Source organism: Macaca thibetana, chromosome 4, assembly GCF_024542745.1.
Source record: "Macaca thibetana thibetana isolate TM-01 chromosome 4, ASM2454274v1, whole genome shotgun sequence".
Taxonomy (NCBI): Eukaryota; Metazoa; Chordata; class Mammalia; order Primates; family Cercopithecidae; genus Macaca; species Macaca thibetana.
The window spans coordinates 67,598,685-67,616,297 of record NC_065581.1 but is presented as its reverse complement, the minus strand read 5'-3'; the positions used below and the strand labels follow the sequence as shown (position 1 = coordinate 67,616,297).

The window sequence follows — 17,613 nt, the reverse complement described above, 5'->3', positions numbered from 1 at the left end:
CTTTTAGCTAAAAGACTTGCTTTTTTTGGAAGGCTTTTGCTAGAAAACAATGGAAGTTTTGGAAATGTCTTCCTTAGATGGAGACTTGAACTAAAAACTGTGAATATTGAAAATGTTTTCTTTCTCTTTTGGTGTTCTTTATTTCTATTGGCATTTCCAATCTTTCTACTGCTGGTACAGCACTGACAAGCATGTCCAAAATGACAATTTAATTAACTTGAGCTCCAAAAATCAATTTATTAGGCTAATGATACTCAAAAGGACCTCACGTGAACATATGAAGGGCCTAGTCTTCGCAATAGCCCCTGACATTAGGTATAATCAGTTTTAGTGGCATAGATGACCCACATCCTTGGGAAATGAGGGATAACTCAGTTACTTGAACAGATGTTGATGTTTTTAAAAAACATGTCCTAGTCTCAATTTCATTTCAAAAATATCAAAGACATTATACATACAACATCTCCTGGTGGTCCTCTGGGTCCCATGGAGCCTGCAGATCCCTGCTGACCCTAAAATAAAAGGTGGTATATGCTTTAGCTTTGCTAGGAAAAAAAAAAAAAGATAGATTGTACCTGAGTATTTGTAAAGCATAGTGTGATCTTCATGTATAGGAAGACCGACTTTCCACCATCCCACTTTCCCACTTTATCTGTATAGTACTGAAATGTGCTTTGGGTTTACCAGGATAGTTTCCAGATGCTTTTATTTAATTTATGTGTTCTCTCCAGCAGGTGATAACTGAAGTTAGATAACTTGCCCTACCCATTGTCTGTGAGTACACCACATTAATTTCTCCTGCATTTTCCAAAAGCTGCTCTCTTGGGACACTGGTGTGGAATCCCACTTGGGATACTCAAGCAACTCAAGGTTACATAATTTTGGTTTAGAAACTGAATCTTGAATTCTGTTACTTTTAAGAATATAGCTCAAGGTCATAGATTTAGCTCACATTGTTTACTCTTAAAGCCTTTAGGGATGCTATTGTGAATATGCTCTGAAAAAGAGTTTAGAAATCCTATTGTGAACCAGAAGATAGTTACTATGTGTGTAATAAATGCAGCGGATGGGGAAAGTCACCATGGAAACAGGATAAAGTCTCGAAGAGCATTTGTGAAGAAAATGAGTGACACACCAAAGCACCCTGTTTTACACAGAATGGCTATAATTCCCAAATTATTTCCCAATAAATCTTAGTTATTTCTTATATACCTTTAGTCCTGGGCTTCCTATTAAACCAGGGGGACCAGGATCTCCAGGTTCACCCTAAACACATAGGGGGAAGGAAAGATCAATGTTGCTTTAATTTTCATAATCTAATTAAGGTTGGACATGAAATTGAAGAATGCCAGGAAATTACCTTTACTCCCTGTGATCCTATTATCCCAGGTTCTCCCTGTAAATAAAATAATTACTATAGGGGTAATGCTTAAATTCAGATGGAAATGGATATCTCTGATACTTTAATTGAATTTCTAGTAACTAACATACAATAAAAAGGGAAATTATGGAAGACATAATGAAATCAAGGAGAGTTCATTCTAAAACATGATTGAAAATACTTACTACTAATGAACAATACTTTCTTGATTTTTTCATTATAATAGTTTTTCCCCCAATGCCACTTTTGACACTGTAATTATCATGTCCCATTAGCAATCACCGCATTCTCTACTTAGCTGACATAGTTATAATTTGCCACCAACTAATCTTATGTCCCAGAGAATTAAAACTTCAGAGAAGGAATTAGGGAGAGTAGAATTTAAGGTAATATGTGTTGGTGATTCTACTTTTAGTTATATGTGCTTAATGATTAGTTATATGTGCTTAACGAAAAAAAATCACAACAAAATTAAGGTTATACAAAAGAGGACAATATTGGCTATAACAAGTTTGCTTTTTACATTTTCTGTGACTTATTAATATATTTGATAAATCCACTTTGTGCCATTAACAGAATTTTTTGAAAAAAATGTATCTTTTATTTTAATTTGATATTTGTGATATCCTACATGGATGCCTTATATAACATTCATGGCCAATCACTATTAGTAATTGGTTAAACAATGTATTAGAAAACTCATACCAATGTTGAAGTCTCCTTGCATGACAACACTTAACAAGGCTTAAAATTTCTTATTTATCAAAATAAAAGGTTAAAAATCACAGAGGAAAAAGTAAAATGCTCACGGACCTTATTTAATCAAATCTATTAGACTCCAAACTAAACATACCAGAAAATCAGAGAGAAAAAAAATCAATGAAGTAGAAAACCCAAGATAGTGATAAAATATCTACTTACTCTATCTCCTTTTTCTCCTTTTGTAAAAGGCTCTCCCTAAGGAGAAGGGGTAGAAGATAGAATTAAACACTCTTAGAAGTAAACTCTCCAAACCGGGGTGTGGATAAACCCTACAGGCCAAACTCAGATCCCCATTGCAAACAGACCTCTAAAAATACCCAGAGTTCCACACAGTCTGCCTTTGCAGCTTAAAGGAAATATATGATAATTAATTTAAAAACTCCTTTATATTCCCAAATGAACAAAGAGTTAATCATTCTAATATCATTTATAAAATCCCAAGTGGCTGGCAAATCGGAATGCTGCCCAAGGCCAAAGCTTCCTACTGCCTAGTTCACATAGAAAACAATCACACGCACACATCCGGTTGGATGTGAAATGGGAGTGACAGCAAGAAATTGATAAAAATGTTGAATGGAAAGACATTCATTTGAATCTTCCAGTTGGTTGTGTGCTTAAATACATAAAATCATTATTTAAAAAACAGTTTTCTAGTTTTCATTTCTACTTTAATGAAAATGACTTGAAGAGGTTAACCATATCTGTAAGTTCTGTGTCCATGGATTCAAGCAATTGTGGATATAAAATATTTGAAAAAGAAAAACAATAAAAAATAAAACAGCAATAAAAAGTATACAAACTTTAAAAATAATATAGTATAACAACTATTTACATAGCACTTACATTGTATTATGTATTATAAGTAATCTGGACGTGATTTGAAGTATACAGGAAAATACATAGGTGATATGCAAATAATAGGCCATTTTATATTAGGGACTTGAGCATCCTCAGATGTTGGTATCCTCTGAGAGCCCTGGAACCAATCTCACACAGATACCAAGGAACAACTATATATCCATATCTACCCAACATGATGAAATATCTTAATAGTGGTTAATTTCTATATATTAGATCAAGGCCTTATTTATATTCTTATTTCCCTGCTTGTTTTTGCTTACATGACACTGCTCATGTCACTGCTTATTTACAGCCACTGTCAAGTTTAGTGGCCACATTGACTAAAGTAACTGGTTATAAAATAAAAAGAAAAAAGAAAAACCAGGGAGCCTAGTTGTCTAGATACTTGATATTTAGTCCTAGATCCAATGGCTACTATTTGAGGCAAGTCACTTAATCTTTTAGAGGCCCCCTTTCCTTATCTATAAAATCATGGAGTTCAACTAGGTGATCTCAACTATATTTTAGCTCTGATGTGTTACACATCAAACCATATTCTGAATGTCCTATGGTGGGGGAAAATTTGCCATTTTAGTTACCATTTGGGATCAGTGGTTCAGAATTTACCTTTGAATGAATACTACTCTTCTGTTTGGGCCTTCTGATTACTATGAAAAGTAAAGTCTACATCCTGTTCTGGAATAGAAAGGTTGAGACCATAAAGAGCTAAACTGCTCTCCATAATAATGTAAAATTTGTGTTGTTTTAATGTAGGGGTAGGGGAAGGCGGCAAAGACGTATGGGGTGGTGGGATAATTGGGGGATGAATAGGGACCTGGTATGGAGAAGAGTTAGGAGGAAAAGAAGCTCTAGTTAAGGAAAACAGGGCTAAAGGCAGTCCCTGTGAGGTACATGGACTGCCCTTGAACGTTAGTGGTAGGAGAGAAAGCCAGAGGAAATCCCTGCAGGAGGAAAAGGCCTATCACTCCTAGGAACTATGAACTCCTCCAACCCTTGCTGTTTGAAGTGTGGTCCATGGAACAATAGCACCAGCATTACTGAGCGCTTATGAGAAACCCAGACTCTCTGGTCCTGCTCCAAACCTACTGACCTAGAATCAGTGGGATTCAAGTGCACGTTCACATTTGAGAAGCAGTGTTCTAACTCACTGAAAGTTTCTCCTTTCTGCTCTAAAAATCCTTGATTTTCCAGTAAAATTTTTGTAAAACTTATAGCAAGGTCCTCCATGTGTCATGTGGAAATTAAGAGAGGGTGGGTGTCAATGTTCAGGTTTGGAGGGAAGACAGTGGAGACCTAGAGAAGCAGTTAAGAGATGGTAAGAGGAACTTCCAAGTGTGGAGCACCTAGAGAGTTGGCAGGTACCAGGGGCATGCACCAGCCTGGACTTCTGAGACATGAGATTTTCCAGACATTATTGGAAATACTCAGTTGGAGAACCCCATTAAAGACTGCCAAATCCTGTAGTTGTGTAAGAAGGCTTGAACTGAATACTAAGGGCAAGTACGACTCCCGAAAGTAGAAGAACTGGGGTACATAGGCTAAGGGAGGAGACCACCCCTCATATTGTCTTATGCCCAATTTCTGCCTCCAAAGAAAGAAGAAGTAAAAACTAAAAGGCAGAAATGAAATCCACAGGCAGACAGCCCGGCGCCACACCCTGGGCCTGGTAGTTAAAGATCGACCCCTGACCTAATCGGTTATGTTATCTATAGATTACAGATATTGTATAGGAATGCACTGTGAATATCTCTATCCTGCTTTTTTCCGATCTAATTACCAGTGCATGCAGCCCCCAGTCACGGACCCTCTGCTTGCTCAATCAATCACGACCCTCTCACATGCACCCCCTTAGAGTTGTGAGCCCTTAAAAGGGACAGGAATTGCTCACTCGGGGAGCTCGGCTCTTGAGACAGAAGTCTTGCTGATGCCCCTGGCTGAATAAACCCCTTCCTTCTTTAACTAAGTGTCTGAGGAGTTTTGTCTGCCGCTTGTCCTGCTACAAGGCCACAGACTGATTCTAAAGCTGCAAAAATTACTGTCATTGTTAATTTTTTAAAGTTGAAGCACAGGGAAAATTTGACTTTGTAACACTGAATGCTTTAAATAATGTTCCTGTTTGTCATGCAGGCAATTTAGTGACCTCTTCATGTTTTGTCCCCTGATAAACCAATATCCTTTATTCACTCTTATAAAGAAAGAGGTAGAGTGGTTTAATAAGATGTATTACTTTTTTTTAAACAAAGATGAAACATTTGATAAGCCTGATTCTTGAAAACTGCTTTTTTAAAAGGAGCATTAAAACAAGTCATTTTTTGTACCTACAATTTCTCTTATCACTTTAGGTGGTCCTATTTGAATATAAATGATACTGTAGGGTTTTTCTCTTTTTCCCACAAAAAGAACTACATTTTGAAAGAAACCGGCCACACTAATACTCAAAAGTGGTTGGGAAGCCACTTTGATCTTACAAAAATCAAGAAAGAAAAATAACTTCAGAAGGTACACTGAGAACAGTTATTTAAGCAGAAAGATGTGTTTCCAATTTCTTTCGGATCAATTTGTACTAGCCTTTTGATACATTGATTTTATTATTTTAGCTACAGTGTGTAGTTATACCAGATGAGCATTGTGATTTTAAACTTTAGGTTCTAGAATCAGCTCCCCTAGGTGTGATTCACAGCTCCAATGCTTAGTACTGAGTGACTTTGGGCAAAGTTACTTAATGTCTTTATGCCTTACTTTCATCATTTGAAGTACACAGGTGATAATAGACGACCTTATGGAACCTTTTTGTGGATTAAGTGAGTAAATACACGTGAAAGACTTAGTGCATAGCATAGCATAGCTAATACTCGCTTGAAAATCTGATCGGTTGTTTCCCATGACAGGATCAACCAAGGTACGTGGAATTGGGGCTGATTTGGAAAAATATTTTTAATCCAGTTTTTTAGATATTCTTCCTCTGTTCTCAAAGCTAAAATACTTACAGGTTCTCCTTTTTGTCCTTTAGGGCCAACAGACCCTGGAAATCCTGGTAGTCCATTTTCACCCTTTCAAGACAAAGCAGAAGAGAGATTTTGCAGATGGTTAGAGAAGCACTATTGTGACTCAGAACAGAATGATTGCTTGCTCTGCTAACTATATAGCATCCAACAGACAATGCAAAGTTCTGAATCTACTTAGACTATTTGTATGATAATGTGTTTGTCAGTACTTCACAATGGCTTTATGTCTTTTAGAAATCCATACATTTCATTATGATACTTAAATGTAATTTGAAACAAAGTTAATTATTTTTCCAGGAAAGAATATCTAGAGGAGACTAATTATAATTTTGTTCTGGTGTGCCAAAACCAATTTTTTGTGTGTGATCTCAAAGACATCAGACTGTTTAACTGGCACAATAATCTAGACTCATTTTATTTCAGGCACTTTTTTGTTTAGGTGAGCAGAGTCAGTAGTCATATGAAGCAAAATGAGTCTCTCAGCTCTTTCCAGGGTTTATAATGCTACTTAGATGATTGGCTGTGGGCAAATAAGGCATTCTTGTAGATGTGGTGACGGCAGTAGCTTAGAAATGTCTAGGAGGTTCTGGTCAAAAACGCTGAAGAGAGATTTGTATGTGACATATACAGAGTGTTTTTGGAAAATGTAATTTGAGAAGAAATATTTAAAGAAAGGAGTTATATCACTAATGAGGCTTCAGAGGAGTCTCGGCATTGTGCATCCTTTTAGTGTTTACCAAGATCTCTGAATACCTACACAATTTTTAAATTAAACATAGTCCCTAGAAGATATGTAAGGCTACTTTTTTTCCCCCAACCTCAAGAGCATTTTTGCAAAATGATGTTCACCATTACATTTCTGAGCCTATACCATTTTTGCCTACCTGGCCTATTTTTTTACTTCAAAAGAATAAATACAGAAAGCATAAAGTAGAATACACTAAGCCTTCATGTACCAGGTACCCGAAATGAAAGAAATTAAAAAATTTACAAAGAAGAAATCCCCTATATTTCCTATTTCCACCCAGAGGGAGCCACTCTCAAGAATTTAGTATTTATATTTTCAGTTTATATTATTGTACTTTTACTGCATATGTGGAATCATAAACATTATTTTGGATATTTGAAACAAATTCCATAAATAGCTTTATCTCATATAGAACATACTACGACTTGTTTTTTCCACTCAACATTGTTTTTAATATCCATCTCTATTGATACATATGATCTCATTCATTCACTGTAACAGCTGAGTAGCATTCCAACATGTTAATAAACCAGGGTTTATCTCAGCCCCACCGATGGGCGCTTGAGTTGTAATCAGCTTGTCTCTATTATAAATAAGGCTGCAGTGAACATCTCTAATCCTGACCCCTGTGTGGATGTGCCTAACTGTTTATTTTGAAGCCTCAGTCTACCCAAAAGTGCTTCAAGTACAAATTTACTACAGCCCTAAAATCTTTGGCTTATTTTTATATGTATATCCTAATCCATATCTTGTGATTTTCTATAATGGATAGACAAGATCATGTTTGTATTAATTAGTCTTCTAGATTTATGGGATATGTTTTGTTAAATTAATCTTAATTTTATTAAAATTTTAAAACCTCATGCAATACTGTAACTGTAGAACCAGCCCAAACAGGGCCTACTCTGCTGATAACAAAATGCCGAGTTACCCTTAAGGTATAACGGAGCCCAAAACTCCAAGTCATGCAGCCTAGGCACGCATAACAGAAAAAGCTTGGACTTGTAACAACAGCTGGAACCAACAATTCCTCCCCTTGGGTGGAATCAAGAAGACCAGGACATGACCAGAACCTGAACTCTTTCAGAAGCAAGGGGGTCCACTGGCCTGGAATATCCAGGGCAAAAATCTGCCTCAACATACCTTACCATAAATGGTCAAATTTGAAGCTGTCCAATCAGACCCTGCCAAACTAACATCCCTAGATCCTGTCTCTTGCTCTCTGATCCCTTAAAATTTGCCCCAATCCCCAAATCCAGGAGGCAACTTTGAGCCTGACTCCTGTCTCTTTGCTGGCTGGTTTTGCAATAAAATCTTTGTTTTCTGAAAAGCTGGTGCCATAGTTATTGGCTTCAGTGCATACTGGGCAGTGAGCCCATCTGCTTGATAACAATATTGTAAAATACATATTTGGTCTTCGTCCCAGTTTCCTGGCATACAACTCATAAAATCCTTGGAATCCCAAAGCAATAAGTGTCTTTTCGTATGTTAATGAGTTGACTGGTAGCTGGCAGCCCCTAGGGTAGCTTCGGGATTGGGCTGGTCACCAGAAGGACCAAGGCTTGATTAGAGTCTTTTCAGCCTCACCTCCAACCTCTGAGGAGGGGCGAGAGACTGAAGGTTAACTTGGTCACCAATGACAAATGATTTAATCAATCACACCTACATAATGAAGCTTCCATAAAAACCACAAGGACTGGGTTCAGAGAGCTTCTGTAGAGCTGAAGTTGTAGAGGTTCCCGGAGGGTGGCATGACCAGGGAGGGCATGAAAGCTTGGAAGCTTGGCACCCCTTCCCACATACCTTGCCTTATGCAGTTCTTCATCTGTAACCTTCGTGACATCCTTTATAATAAATTGGTAAGCATAAGTAAATATCTCCCTGAGTTCTGTGAGCCGTTCCAGCAGATTAGTCAAAGCCAAGGATAGGGTCATGAGGACCCCGATTTATAGCCATTTGGTCAAAAGCACAGAAAAAACAACATGGGACTTTCAATTGGCATACGAAGAAGGCAGTCTTGTGGGATCGAGCCCTCAATCTGTGGGATCTGTTGCTACCACCAGGTAAATTGCATCAGAATTGAATGGAATTAGAAGACAACCAGCTGGTGTGTATTGCAGAACTGATTGCTTGCTTGCTGTGTGTGAAAAATTCACATATTTGGTCATAGAGGTATTTTGTGCTGTGAGAGTTGATACTAGGAAAGAAGTGTTTGTTTTTATGACTCACCTCAGTACTAATTTTTTATACCATTAAGCTTTCAGTTAGTAATAGTAAGGCCCTGTTGGAGAGCCAAGGAACCAAATGGATAAGAAGCCAATTTGCAGACCTGTCAGTACAAATATTCTAGAGCAGTGTTTCCCAAAGTTCAGTCATCCACATCCCAACTGCATAATATTCGCTATGTCCACATACCACCTATATATACATAGCTTATTTTTTTCTCTAAATTCACTCACATTCTTAATTTAAATATTCAATAAGCCTTTTGAAGCAGTATCCATAAAATTTAAAGTTTAGTGTGCTGGATACAGGCTTTTTCCTAATTCAGAGGAAGCTACATAAGTATTGTTTTTTTCTATGATAGTATCTAAACATCCTGTGTATCATCACTCTTATTCTTACCACATTATAAGATAAGCCATTTTTTTCTTAGACATAGTAAATCATATTCAAGGTAAGGAGAGGGAGAAGTTGGTGGATACATTTAGGGACCAATTGTTGTTGGTTTTATAGAGAAAATAGACAATTAGCCTTGTATAGGCATTAGGGTGTAGAGTGAAGTTCATTTTACCCATCTGGTAGGTGCTACAATCTCCATTGCATAGGTGTGAAGGAAAAATACGCCTACTAGTTACACTTGCCTAATAAAATAAAAGTAGAAAGCTAAGAAGGGGTCTAGAAATTGCTTGTAAAAATCAAATCTGCCAATATCAAAAGGGAAGGGGAGGAGAATGTACATGGTGAAATAAGAGTAATTATATTCATAGCTGCTATACAGGTGAACCAATGTACATAGGTCTCCTGGGAAATATAGAGGAAGGACAAAAAAGGGGTTGTGGCTCGTCTTTCCACATAGTCATCGGATGACATTGGGCTGGAAGGAAATCTTAGAGACCTCTTTCCTCATAAAATTCTGCAAAAAAAGCATTTTCCACCTGAACCTTAGACACATATGGGTTTGTATTTTTTATTTAAATTGAACGTTCAATGATTTATCACGGTAGAGATGAGTTGAAACACAAGTGATGAATTTACTTTGCATCAGGAAAGACTCTCCTTCAGTTTGACACTTTTGATGCTATTCGAAAAGCTTGGGGCTGTAGCGACTCCACCTTTTCCCCGACAGTCTTCCCCCACAAGATACCTGCTATTTTCTCAGGAATGCTTAGATATCCTGATATTTTGTTCTACTGTCTCTATAAAGCAGTAGTTCTCCTCAAGTAACTTGCAAATACATTATCCCTTCTCCACATCCTGTCAGTCCCAGTCAAGCCACAGAGCAGGGATCATCCATCATTTCCACACTGGTAGACTGGTCATGTGGACAGTCTCCATGGTCATTTACTGCAAATCGTGGTTTTCCCTGTATCGTAGCGTTCTTGATACAGGTTGTGGCTGCTAAACCAGGGATGATTGGTGTGTATATTCCAGTGCTGTTTGTGCTTGTTCTGGTGCTTCATTGTAGCGTCGGGTTCCAAAGGGTTGACTCTTTTAGGAATTCTATTTTGCTGGTCAGTGCATTGAGAAATAGCATATTATAAAGGAATGATGAATCACTTATGTGTTTAATTATTCTTCTGGTTAAATATTTTATTCTACAGCACAAATTGAGTCCCTTCTTTGTCAAAATTATGGTGGGAGATACAAAGATGAGCAAGACCAGGTGCTAAGAATGAGAATAACAATTAATCCTCAAAAGTGCTAAATGAGACCTCATGAGAGGAAGGAAAGATTGAGGTGGGTGAATAGAAAAGAACAAATCTTTAGTGAGGGCTTTATATATGTTTTAGTTATTGTGCTTTTGAGTAACTTCCTGTTATTTAATTTTAATCCTTCTATCAAATCTTTGTGTAGATACAGTTATGCCCATGGTGTGAATGAGGAAATGGATACTTAGAAAAATGAAGTGACCTTCCCAAGGTGACCCAGCTGTTAATGCCACAATCAACTTTTTGTCTCAAAGCTCATGCTCTTCCTATTACTCAGTGGTTCTTAGCCCTGGTTGTATATTAGAGTCATCTGAAACACTTTTAAATAGAGCTACAACCCCTACTCCAAATCGGAGTCTCTGTGGATGGAGCCCGAGTGTGGGTATTTTGTCAAAGCTTTCCATGTGATTCCAATGTGCAGCCAGGATTCAGAAGCACCGGGGTTCACCACAGGTGCAAGCAGAGATCTGTGAGAACAGCTTGATGGAGCTTTAAATTATCACTGTGGTGACTTACATCACATTAAATTACATTACAATTTTTAAAACTAATGTATTGATTCAGAAGAGATAGTAAGTAGACTTGCATAGGTAGAGTTGATTTCACCCTTCCAGCAACTGCTATGCTTATGTTTGTGTTTGGTTGGTTGTTTTGAGACAAGGTCTTGCTCTGTTGCTCAGGCTGGAGTGCAGTGGTGCGATATGGCTCACTGCAGCCTCTATCTCCTGGCTCCAAGTGATCCTCTTGCCTCAGCCTCCCTGGGAAGCTAGGACCACAGGTATTTGCCAGCATGCCCAGCTAATATTTTTAACTTTTGTAGGGATGGGGTATCACTATATTGCCCAGGCTGGTCTAAATTTTGGGCTCAAACATTCTTCCCGCCTTCGCCTCCCAAAGTGCTGGGATTACAGGTGCGAGCTACCACCTGTAATTTTTGTTTATTTTATGCATTATTTATTGGCAATTTCCTGTTAATCACGCTTTTTAAAAGTTTTTTTTAATGTGTCTCTTTATATCACATACAGCATCAAGTTCCCTGTAGACTCGTCTATGTTATTTATTTGAGTGAGAGGAGGGAACAGTTATGCCACTGGCTTTTCCTAATTCTACTTAAGATTCTGAAGCAATTAGAAAAGATTTTGAGCAACAGAAAAGGTCCTTAGAGTTTGAAATACACCTGTTTTACAGAATCAAATTTCTCATCAGTGAGGTCTTAAGAATGTCTAAGTAACATATGTTTCCTAATGAACACGGCAAAACAGAAGCCAGCTGTTTTGTTTCAAGAAATGAATCATCATTTAACTACTTTAAAAGTCACAGCTCTCTTCTTTGCTCAGCTGTCCTATGTGACAAGCTTTGTGGCTTTCTTTCCTTTTTTTTTTTCCCCTTAGCCTGCATATGTCCAGAAGTCATTGCTTAAAATGTAATGCGTTTGTTATGGTGGCGTATGGTTTCTGTTAGCTATTAGGTTACAGGAAATAATGCTAATGTACTAACAATAAAATCTAACTCACACAAATGACTTATCATTGCTGTGTAATCAGTTTTTGGATATCTTTTTTCAGAATGTCAAGGTTTTATTTATGATTTATTTATTTAGCAGAAAACTTCATTTTGAATCATCAATCTGTAAGAAGCTCCTAGTTTCTGGCAAGAGTCTTTTAGTAGTAACTTCTGGTGATGAGTGTACGACTTTTTGAATGGATTGGTTGCATTGATTTATAAGACACAGAAGTCATATTTTCTTGGATTCATGTCAAAATCCCCTGCCCTCAATCTAGAGAATTTTTACAGGTGAATGAATGAAGATAGCTAGCACTCACAGGTCACATTCCCTCAGAGTATTTTCAAACCTACTCATCTCTGCCTGTAGATTTAATGTGCATTTTTTTTCTGACAATGGCACATTTGCATGGAATCCAAGGTCATTACAATTTCAGAATCAAACAGGAGTGAAACATCTTATTGAATGGGGAAGTGAATCTGTCATCTTTACAGTTAAGATAATGAAACCTGCGAATGACAAGGAGAATGCAATGGAAACTTACCAGTGTCTTAATTTTAAAACTATTTTGAAATAATTACTTGGCTAAACCACTACTGGACAGTATAAAACCCCACCAAAATGGCTGCCAGGGCAGCTTACGTTTTGGTACTTAGGAAGACACAAAACAGTGAGCCTGGGCCTGAGGCATTTTGCCAAAGGGGTCTTCAGATTGTTTTTGCCACCTACACGGATTCACATTTAATTACAAAACAAGTCTTGTGTCCTGATTTCATGTATCTTATTACAGTAATTTCCCCTTGATATGTTCTCTTTCTTGCAGCCAACTGCTACTCAGCAGTCCTTGCTGGACCCTGAAGCAGATTCCAATCCTACTGCCTGGTTAGGAGGCAGGCAGAGGCCCCTGCCCACTGCAGGCTGGACACCCTCCCAGAGATGCAACCTAACTGCTGCCGGGGGGCTGCCCCCACATGGGAATGTGTAAATCCGTAGAAAATACTGGACCCTTCTATTCACTTTGAAAATCTGATTACCGCCGGGTGCAGTGGCTCAGGCCTGTAATCCCATAACTTTGGGAGGCTGAGGCGGGTGGATCACCTGAGGTCAGGAGTTCAAGACCAGCCTGGCCAACATGGTGAAACTCTGTCTCTACTAAAAATACAAAAATTAGCCGGGAGTGGTGGCACATGCCTGTAATGCCAGCCACTTGGGAGGCTGAGGAAGGAGAATCACTTGAACCTAGGAGGTGGAGGTTATAGTGAGCTGAGATTGAGCTACTGCACTCCAGCCTTGGCAACAAAGCAAGACTCCATCTGAAAAAAAAAAAAAAAAAAAATTCTGATTACCTTGTCTCCTTTCAGGCCTCCAGCTTCATGTTCATCATTTCCCTAGGGAGGAAAAACAATTTAAAATTCAAAGAAAAATCCACTAATTTTTAATGCATTCAATGGGTAACAGTATAAGTAGTCAGATAATAGTACTGTAACAGCTTTTTACGGATACTAGGTCATTTGTGCAGACATCTTTGTCTCTCTCACCCGTTGTTAAATATTCCTGTTAAATATTTTTCTAAATAATTCCAGCTTTGGAAACCCTATGCATCTTCTTTGTGACTTCTTAAGGAGATTGCCTCCGGAGAAACATCACACCTCTGGGGATAAATACTCACTACTCCAAAACCACATCTGGCCACTTCAGCTGGCCTCTCCATGTATCTGAGCATCTCTGATCTGCTCTCCCTACTCTCAAGTATGCTTTATTGTTCTCAGACCACTACATTACACTCTACAGTCCCGGGCAGGTGACTTGCCTGTAACTACACTGAAAAAAATACAAGTTCTCGGACATCACTTTTTTTTTCTTTTTCCTTTTTGTGGAGAATGGTGTCTCGCTATACTGCCCAGGTAGGTCTTGAACTCCTGGGCTCAAGCTATCCTCCTGGCCTCTGCCTCCCTAAGAGCTGGGATTGCAGGCATGAGCCACTGCGCCAGGCCTCAGATACCACTTCTAATTCCTGTCAATGAATGTACCAACCCATGTACATGCACACCCGGGTAGTTAATGAGCTGTCTCATCTCTTATCAGTGGCTGTTTCCTCTATAAATTCTCTGATTCCCATGCCCTCTGCCTTCTTAGGAGATTTTCCTTATTAATGTTACCTATTGCTATCAGGTGAAATTGGCCAATTTGGTAAAGTTAAATAAAATGTAGCTAAAATTGGCCAATTTCTTTAACACTTCTCTTTCTCTCTCTGACTACCTACCTACTCTACCTTCTTTAAACTTAACACACAAAAAGCATACAGTTCCCCAGCACACATTTCCCTTAAGTTACTCTCTTTCCTCCCATTTCTGGACATTTTCTCAAAAGGGTAGTTAGTGCTTTCTGTGTCCACTGACCAAGACAGCCTTTAATGTTTCCTTCAGCGGGAATCAACTTTGGACAGGCTTGTTCCTAATTCCAGACCCCGGCCTCTCTTTTTCTAGACCAATTGCTTTAGAAATCTGTATTTGTAAGTTCTTTCACTATCCCTTCGAAATGTAAATCTTCCTAAAGTTTTACAATCTGGGAACGTCTTTCTCAAGGACCTGGGAACCATCCCTTTAAAATGTAATCGTGGAGAAGATAGTGCCACTATCTTCCAGGCTCTGTGAGAGGGTAGGAGCCTAACTTCAGCCTTGTGCCAAGTTGTAAACCTTCTTCCTGTCACAAAGATATGAGAAAGTTACCCTTCCTTTGGGTAGAGCCAATTAGCAAACACAAGGAAGTGTGTTCTCTCTCTTACATCAACACTTAAAAACTCTCCTGAACTTTGTTTCAATGGAATTGAGCTCAGACTAAGTCTGCCCTCTCTCTCCTATTGCAGTAGCCTTGAATAATGTCTTCCTTGCCTGTTTAACTTTGTCAGGTGCAATTTTTTATTTGACACCACTTATTCATCTCCTGTTTACTCCTAAACACATATGTATTTGACACTGGCCCCAGTCAGTCCACTGATGTGGCCCTCTAATGTTATTAATAATATCTTTGCTGCTTACTCTAATGGACTCTTCTTTAATTGACCTTGCTACACTTGTCACTCTCTTGGCTTGTATGATAGCTTACTTTCCTGGTTTCTTCCTGTCTCTGTGACTTCTTCTTCCCTCATCTGTTAAAGGTTGGATTTCCTCAGGACTTTCTTCCTTGTGACTCAACACTTTCTCCCCAGCACTCTTATTTACCTTCATGGCTTAGGTAATATTTACACAGCCAAATTTATAAACCCAGTATATACTTCTCTTCTGAGTTTTAGACCCATATATCTAATTTATACACCCTGCATATACTTCCCTTGTGAATTTTAGACTCATATATCTAATTTTCTACTTGATGTATGTACTTGTAAATTCTAGAAGCAATTCACATTTAACAAGTTTAAAACTGAAATAAAAAATGCAACAAATACACATATATATGAGAGAAAAAAATAGAGTTACATCACACTGCTAACATTGTTTAGTACAGAAGTGGGAGAAGAAGAATCAGTTTTTTCTAATGTGTCTCTGCAGTTGTTCTTGTTAAATTGAGCAGGAATTCCATTTTACAATTGAAAACAATTACGGAAAGAAAGAAAACCTGAATTCTTCCTCTCTGTCCGAGTGTCATTCTCAATACCACTTGGTTTGGCTGTGTCCCCACCCAAATCTCATCTAGAACTGTAGCTCCCACAATTCCCATGTGTTGTGGGAGGGACCTAGTGGGAGGTAATTGAATCATGGGGGAGGGTCTTTCCTGTGCTATTCTCATAACAGTGAATAAGTCTTATGAGATCTGATGGTTTTATAAAGGGGAGTTTCCCTGCACAAACTCTCTCTTCTGATGTCTGCCGCCATGTGAGACGTGCCTTTCACCTTCCACCATGATTATGAGGCCTCCCCAGCCACATGGAACTGTGAGTCCATGAAACCTTTTTCTTTTGTAAATTGCCCAGTCTAGGGTATGTCTTTATCAGCAGCATGAAAACGGACTAATATAATCACCCTCATCCTTATTCCTCGAATATGATCAGTCATCCAGTTTGGTTGACTCTGTCTCCCCAAATGTCTTCTCTTCTTTTGAGAGAAAGAGTCAACCTGCCTACACCCAGGCAGCCCACCATCATGTCTTGCCAGGATTATTGCAGTGAGTCTCTAACTGGCCTTTTACAATCCACTCTTGCTTTCCTGACATGCATATTCTCTACATAAGATTAGAGAAATACCTTCAAAAGACATTCTGACATCCATTTCTCAAAACTTTAACATCTCCAGCAAATCTCTGCATAACCTGAACTCATTTCCCTCTCTAGTATCATGTTGGCCACTCTTCTTCCTCAGAAGCTTCAGCTGTCATGGTCTTCTCTCAGCTTCCTAAACTGACCAAGGTCATTCCCATCTCAGCCTCCAGATCACCACTCTGTGTCCTCACCTTTCTATCTGGCCAGAAACTAGTCATTAATCAGGTCTCAACTATTATGAAATGCCATTCATGAAAGCCTCCCCTGGCATTCAATAAATATCTGTTGGGCACATGAGCCAGTAATTCTAATCATGTGGTTTTTCCATTAAAGTTATTTTTCTGATTAAAAATACATGTGCTGATAGAAAACCTAAAAGGTCAAGAAATATTTAGACAACAAAAATATACAGAGGTACCTATTCAGATCACTATTGCTACAGTTTGGTATTTTAAATATTCCTTCCATGTTATTTTGCTGCTCCAATAAAAAGTCAGTAGTTTATAACTGATATTATTATTGGTCTTGTAATGGATAGTCTCTCATTTTCTTCTGTCAACTTTGGTCTGTGATATCTAAATTGAAAATAAAAATTGTAGTCTCAAAATTTTGTTCTAAATTATTACAACCAACAGTATTTGAAAATTAAGCATGGAAACACTAAGGTATATACACACGTTTATAAAGAACCAGTAGTTACAAAATGGCAGGTTGCTTGGATGCAACCTGCATAGAAACATAAATCTTAGAGATGTCTCAAAAACACTAGTCATTTGAGCATGGTGTCAGCACAAAACATCAGCATCTCCCCCTGGCTATGCTTATGATAGGATCCTTTTTGGGAAACTGGAACATGCTTTCATCTGAGATACGATTTGCCTGGAGATGGTCTTTGGCTTGGAAGGCCCCATGCTCTTTGATTGCAGAGCAGGAAAGCACCTAAACGGCCTCTGGGGAGAGCATGTTCTAGTGTAGCCCACCTCACCCCCAATAACCTACAGGGCATCAGAGATGCTGTGGCTGGGGTGAAGGAATGCCTCTGTAGCACCAACTCCTAGTGTCCCATCAATAGGCTTTATTGTTCTAAAATCTTGATTTTCTGATGGCTTTCACACCCAGAAAAACAACAGGGCCATTTACTGCTGATCAGAGCACCATGTTTGCT

The 17,613-nt window shown here is 38.5% G+C and overlaps 1 protein-coding gene across 4 annotated transcripts in view; it reads right to left on the bottom strand.

The window, feature by feature from the left end:
• The window catches only part of COL19A1 (collagen type XIX alpha 1 chain), a 336,630-nt gene that overhangs the window by 73,466 nt on the left and 245,551 nt on the right, over positions 1–17,613 (bottom strand). For all 4 annotated transcript variants that reach the window (XM_050789707.1, XM_050789711.1, XM_050789708.1 and 1 more), the window contains 6 exons: positions 13,540–13,581; positions 5,992–6,054; positions 2,303–2,338; positions 1,361–1,396; positions 1,213–1,266; positions 459–512 (listed from right to left, as the gene is read on the bottom strand). In XM_050789707.1, the coding sequence (XP_050645664.1) occupies positions 459–512; positions 1,213–1,266; positions 1,361–1,396; positions 2,303–2,338; positions 5,992–6,054; positions 13,540–13,581 (285 nt within the window). The remainder of the gene's footprint in view (positions 1–458; positions 513–1,212; positions 1,267–1,360; positions 1,397–2,302; positions 2,339–5,991; positions 6,055–13,539; positions 13,582–17,613) is intronic.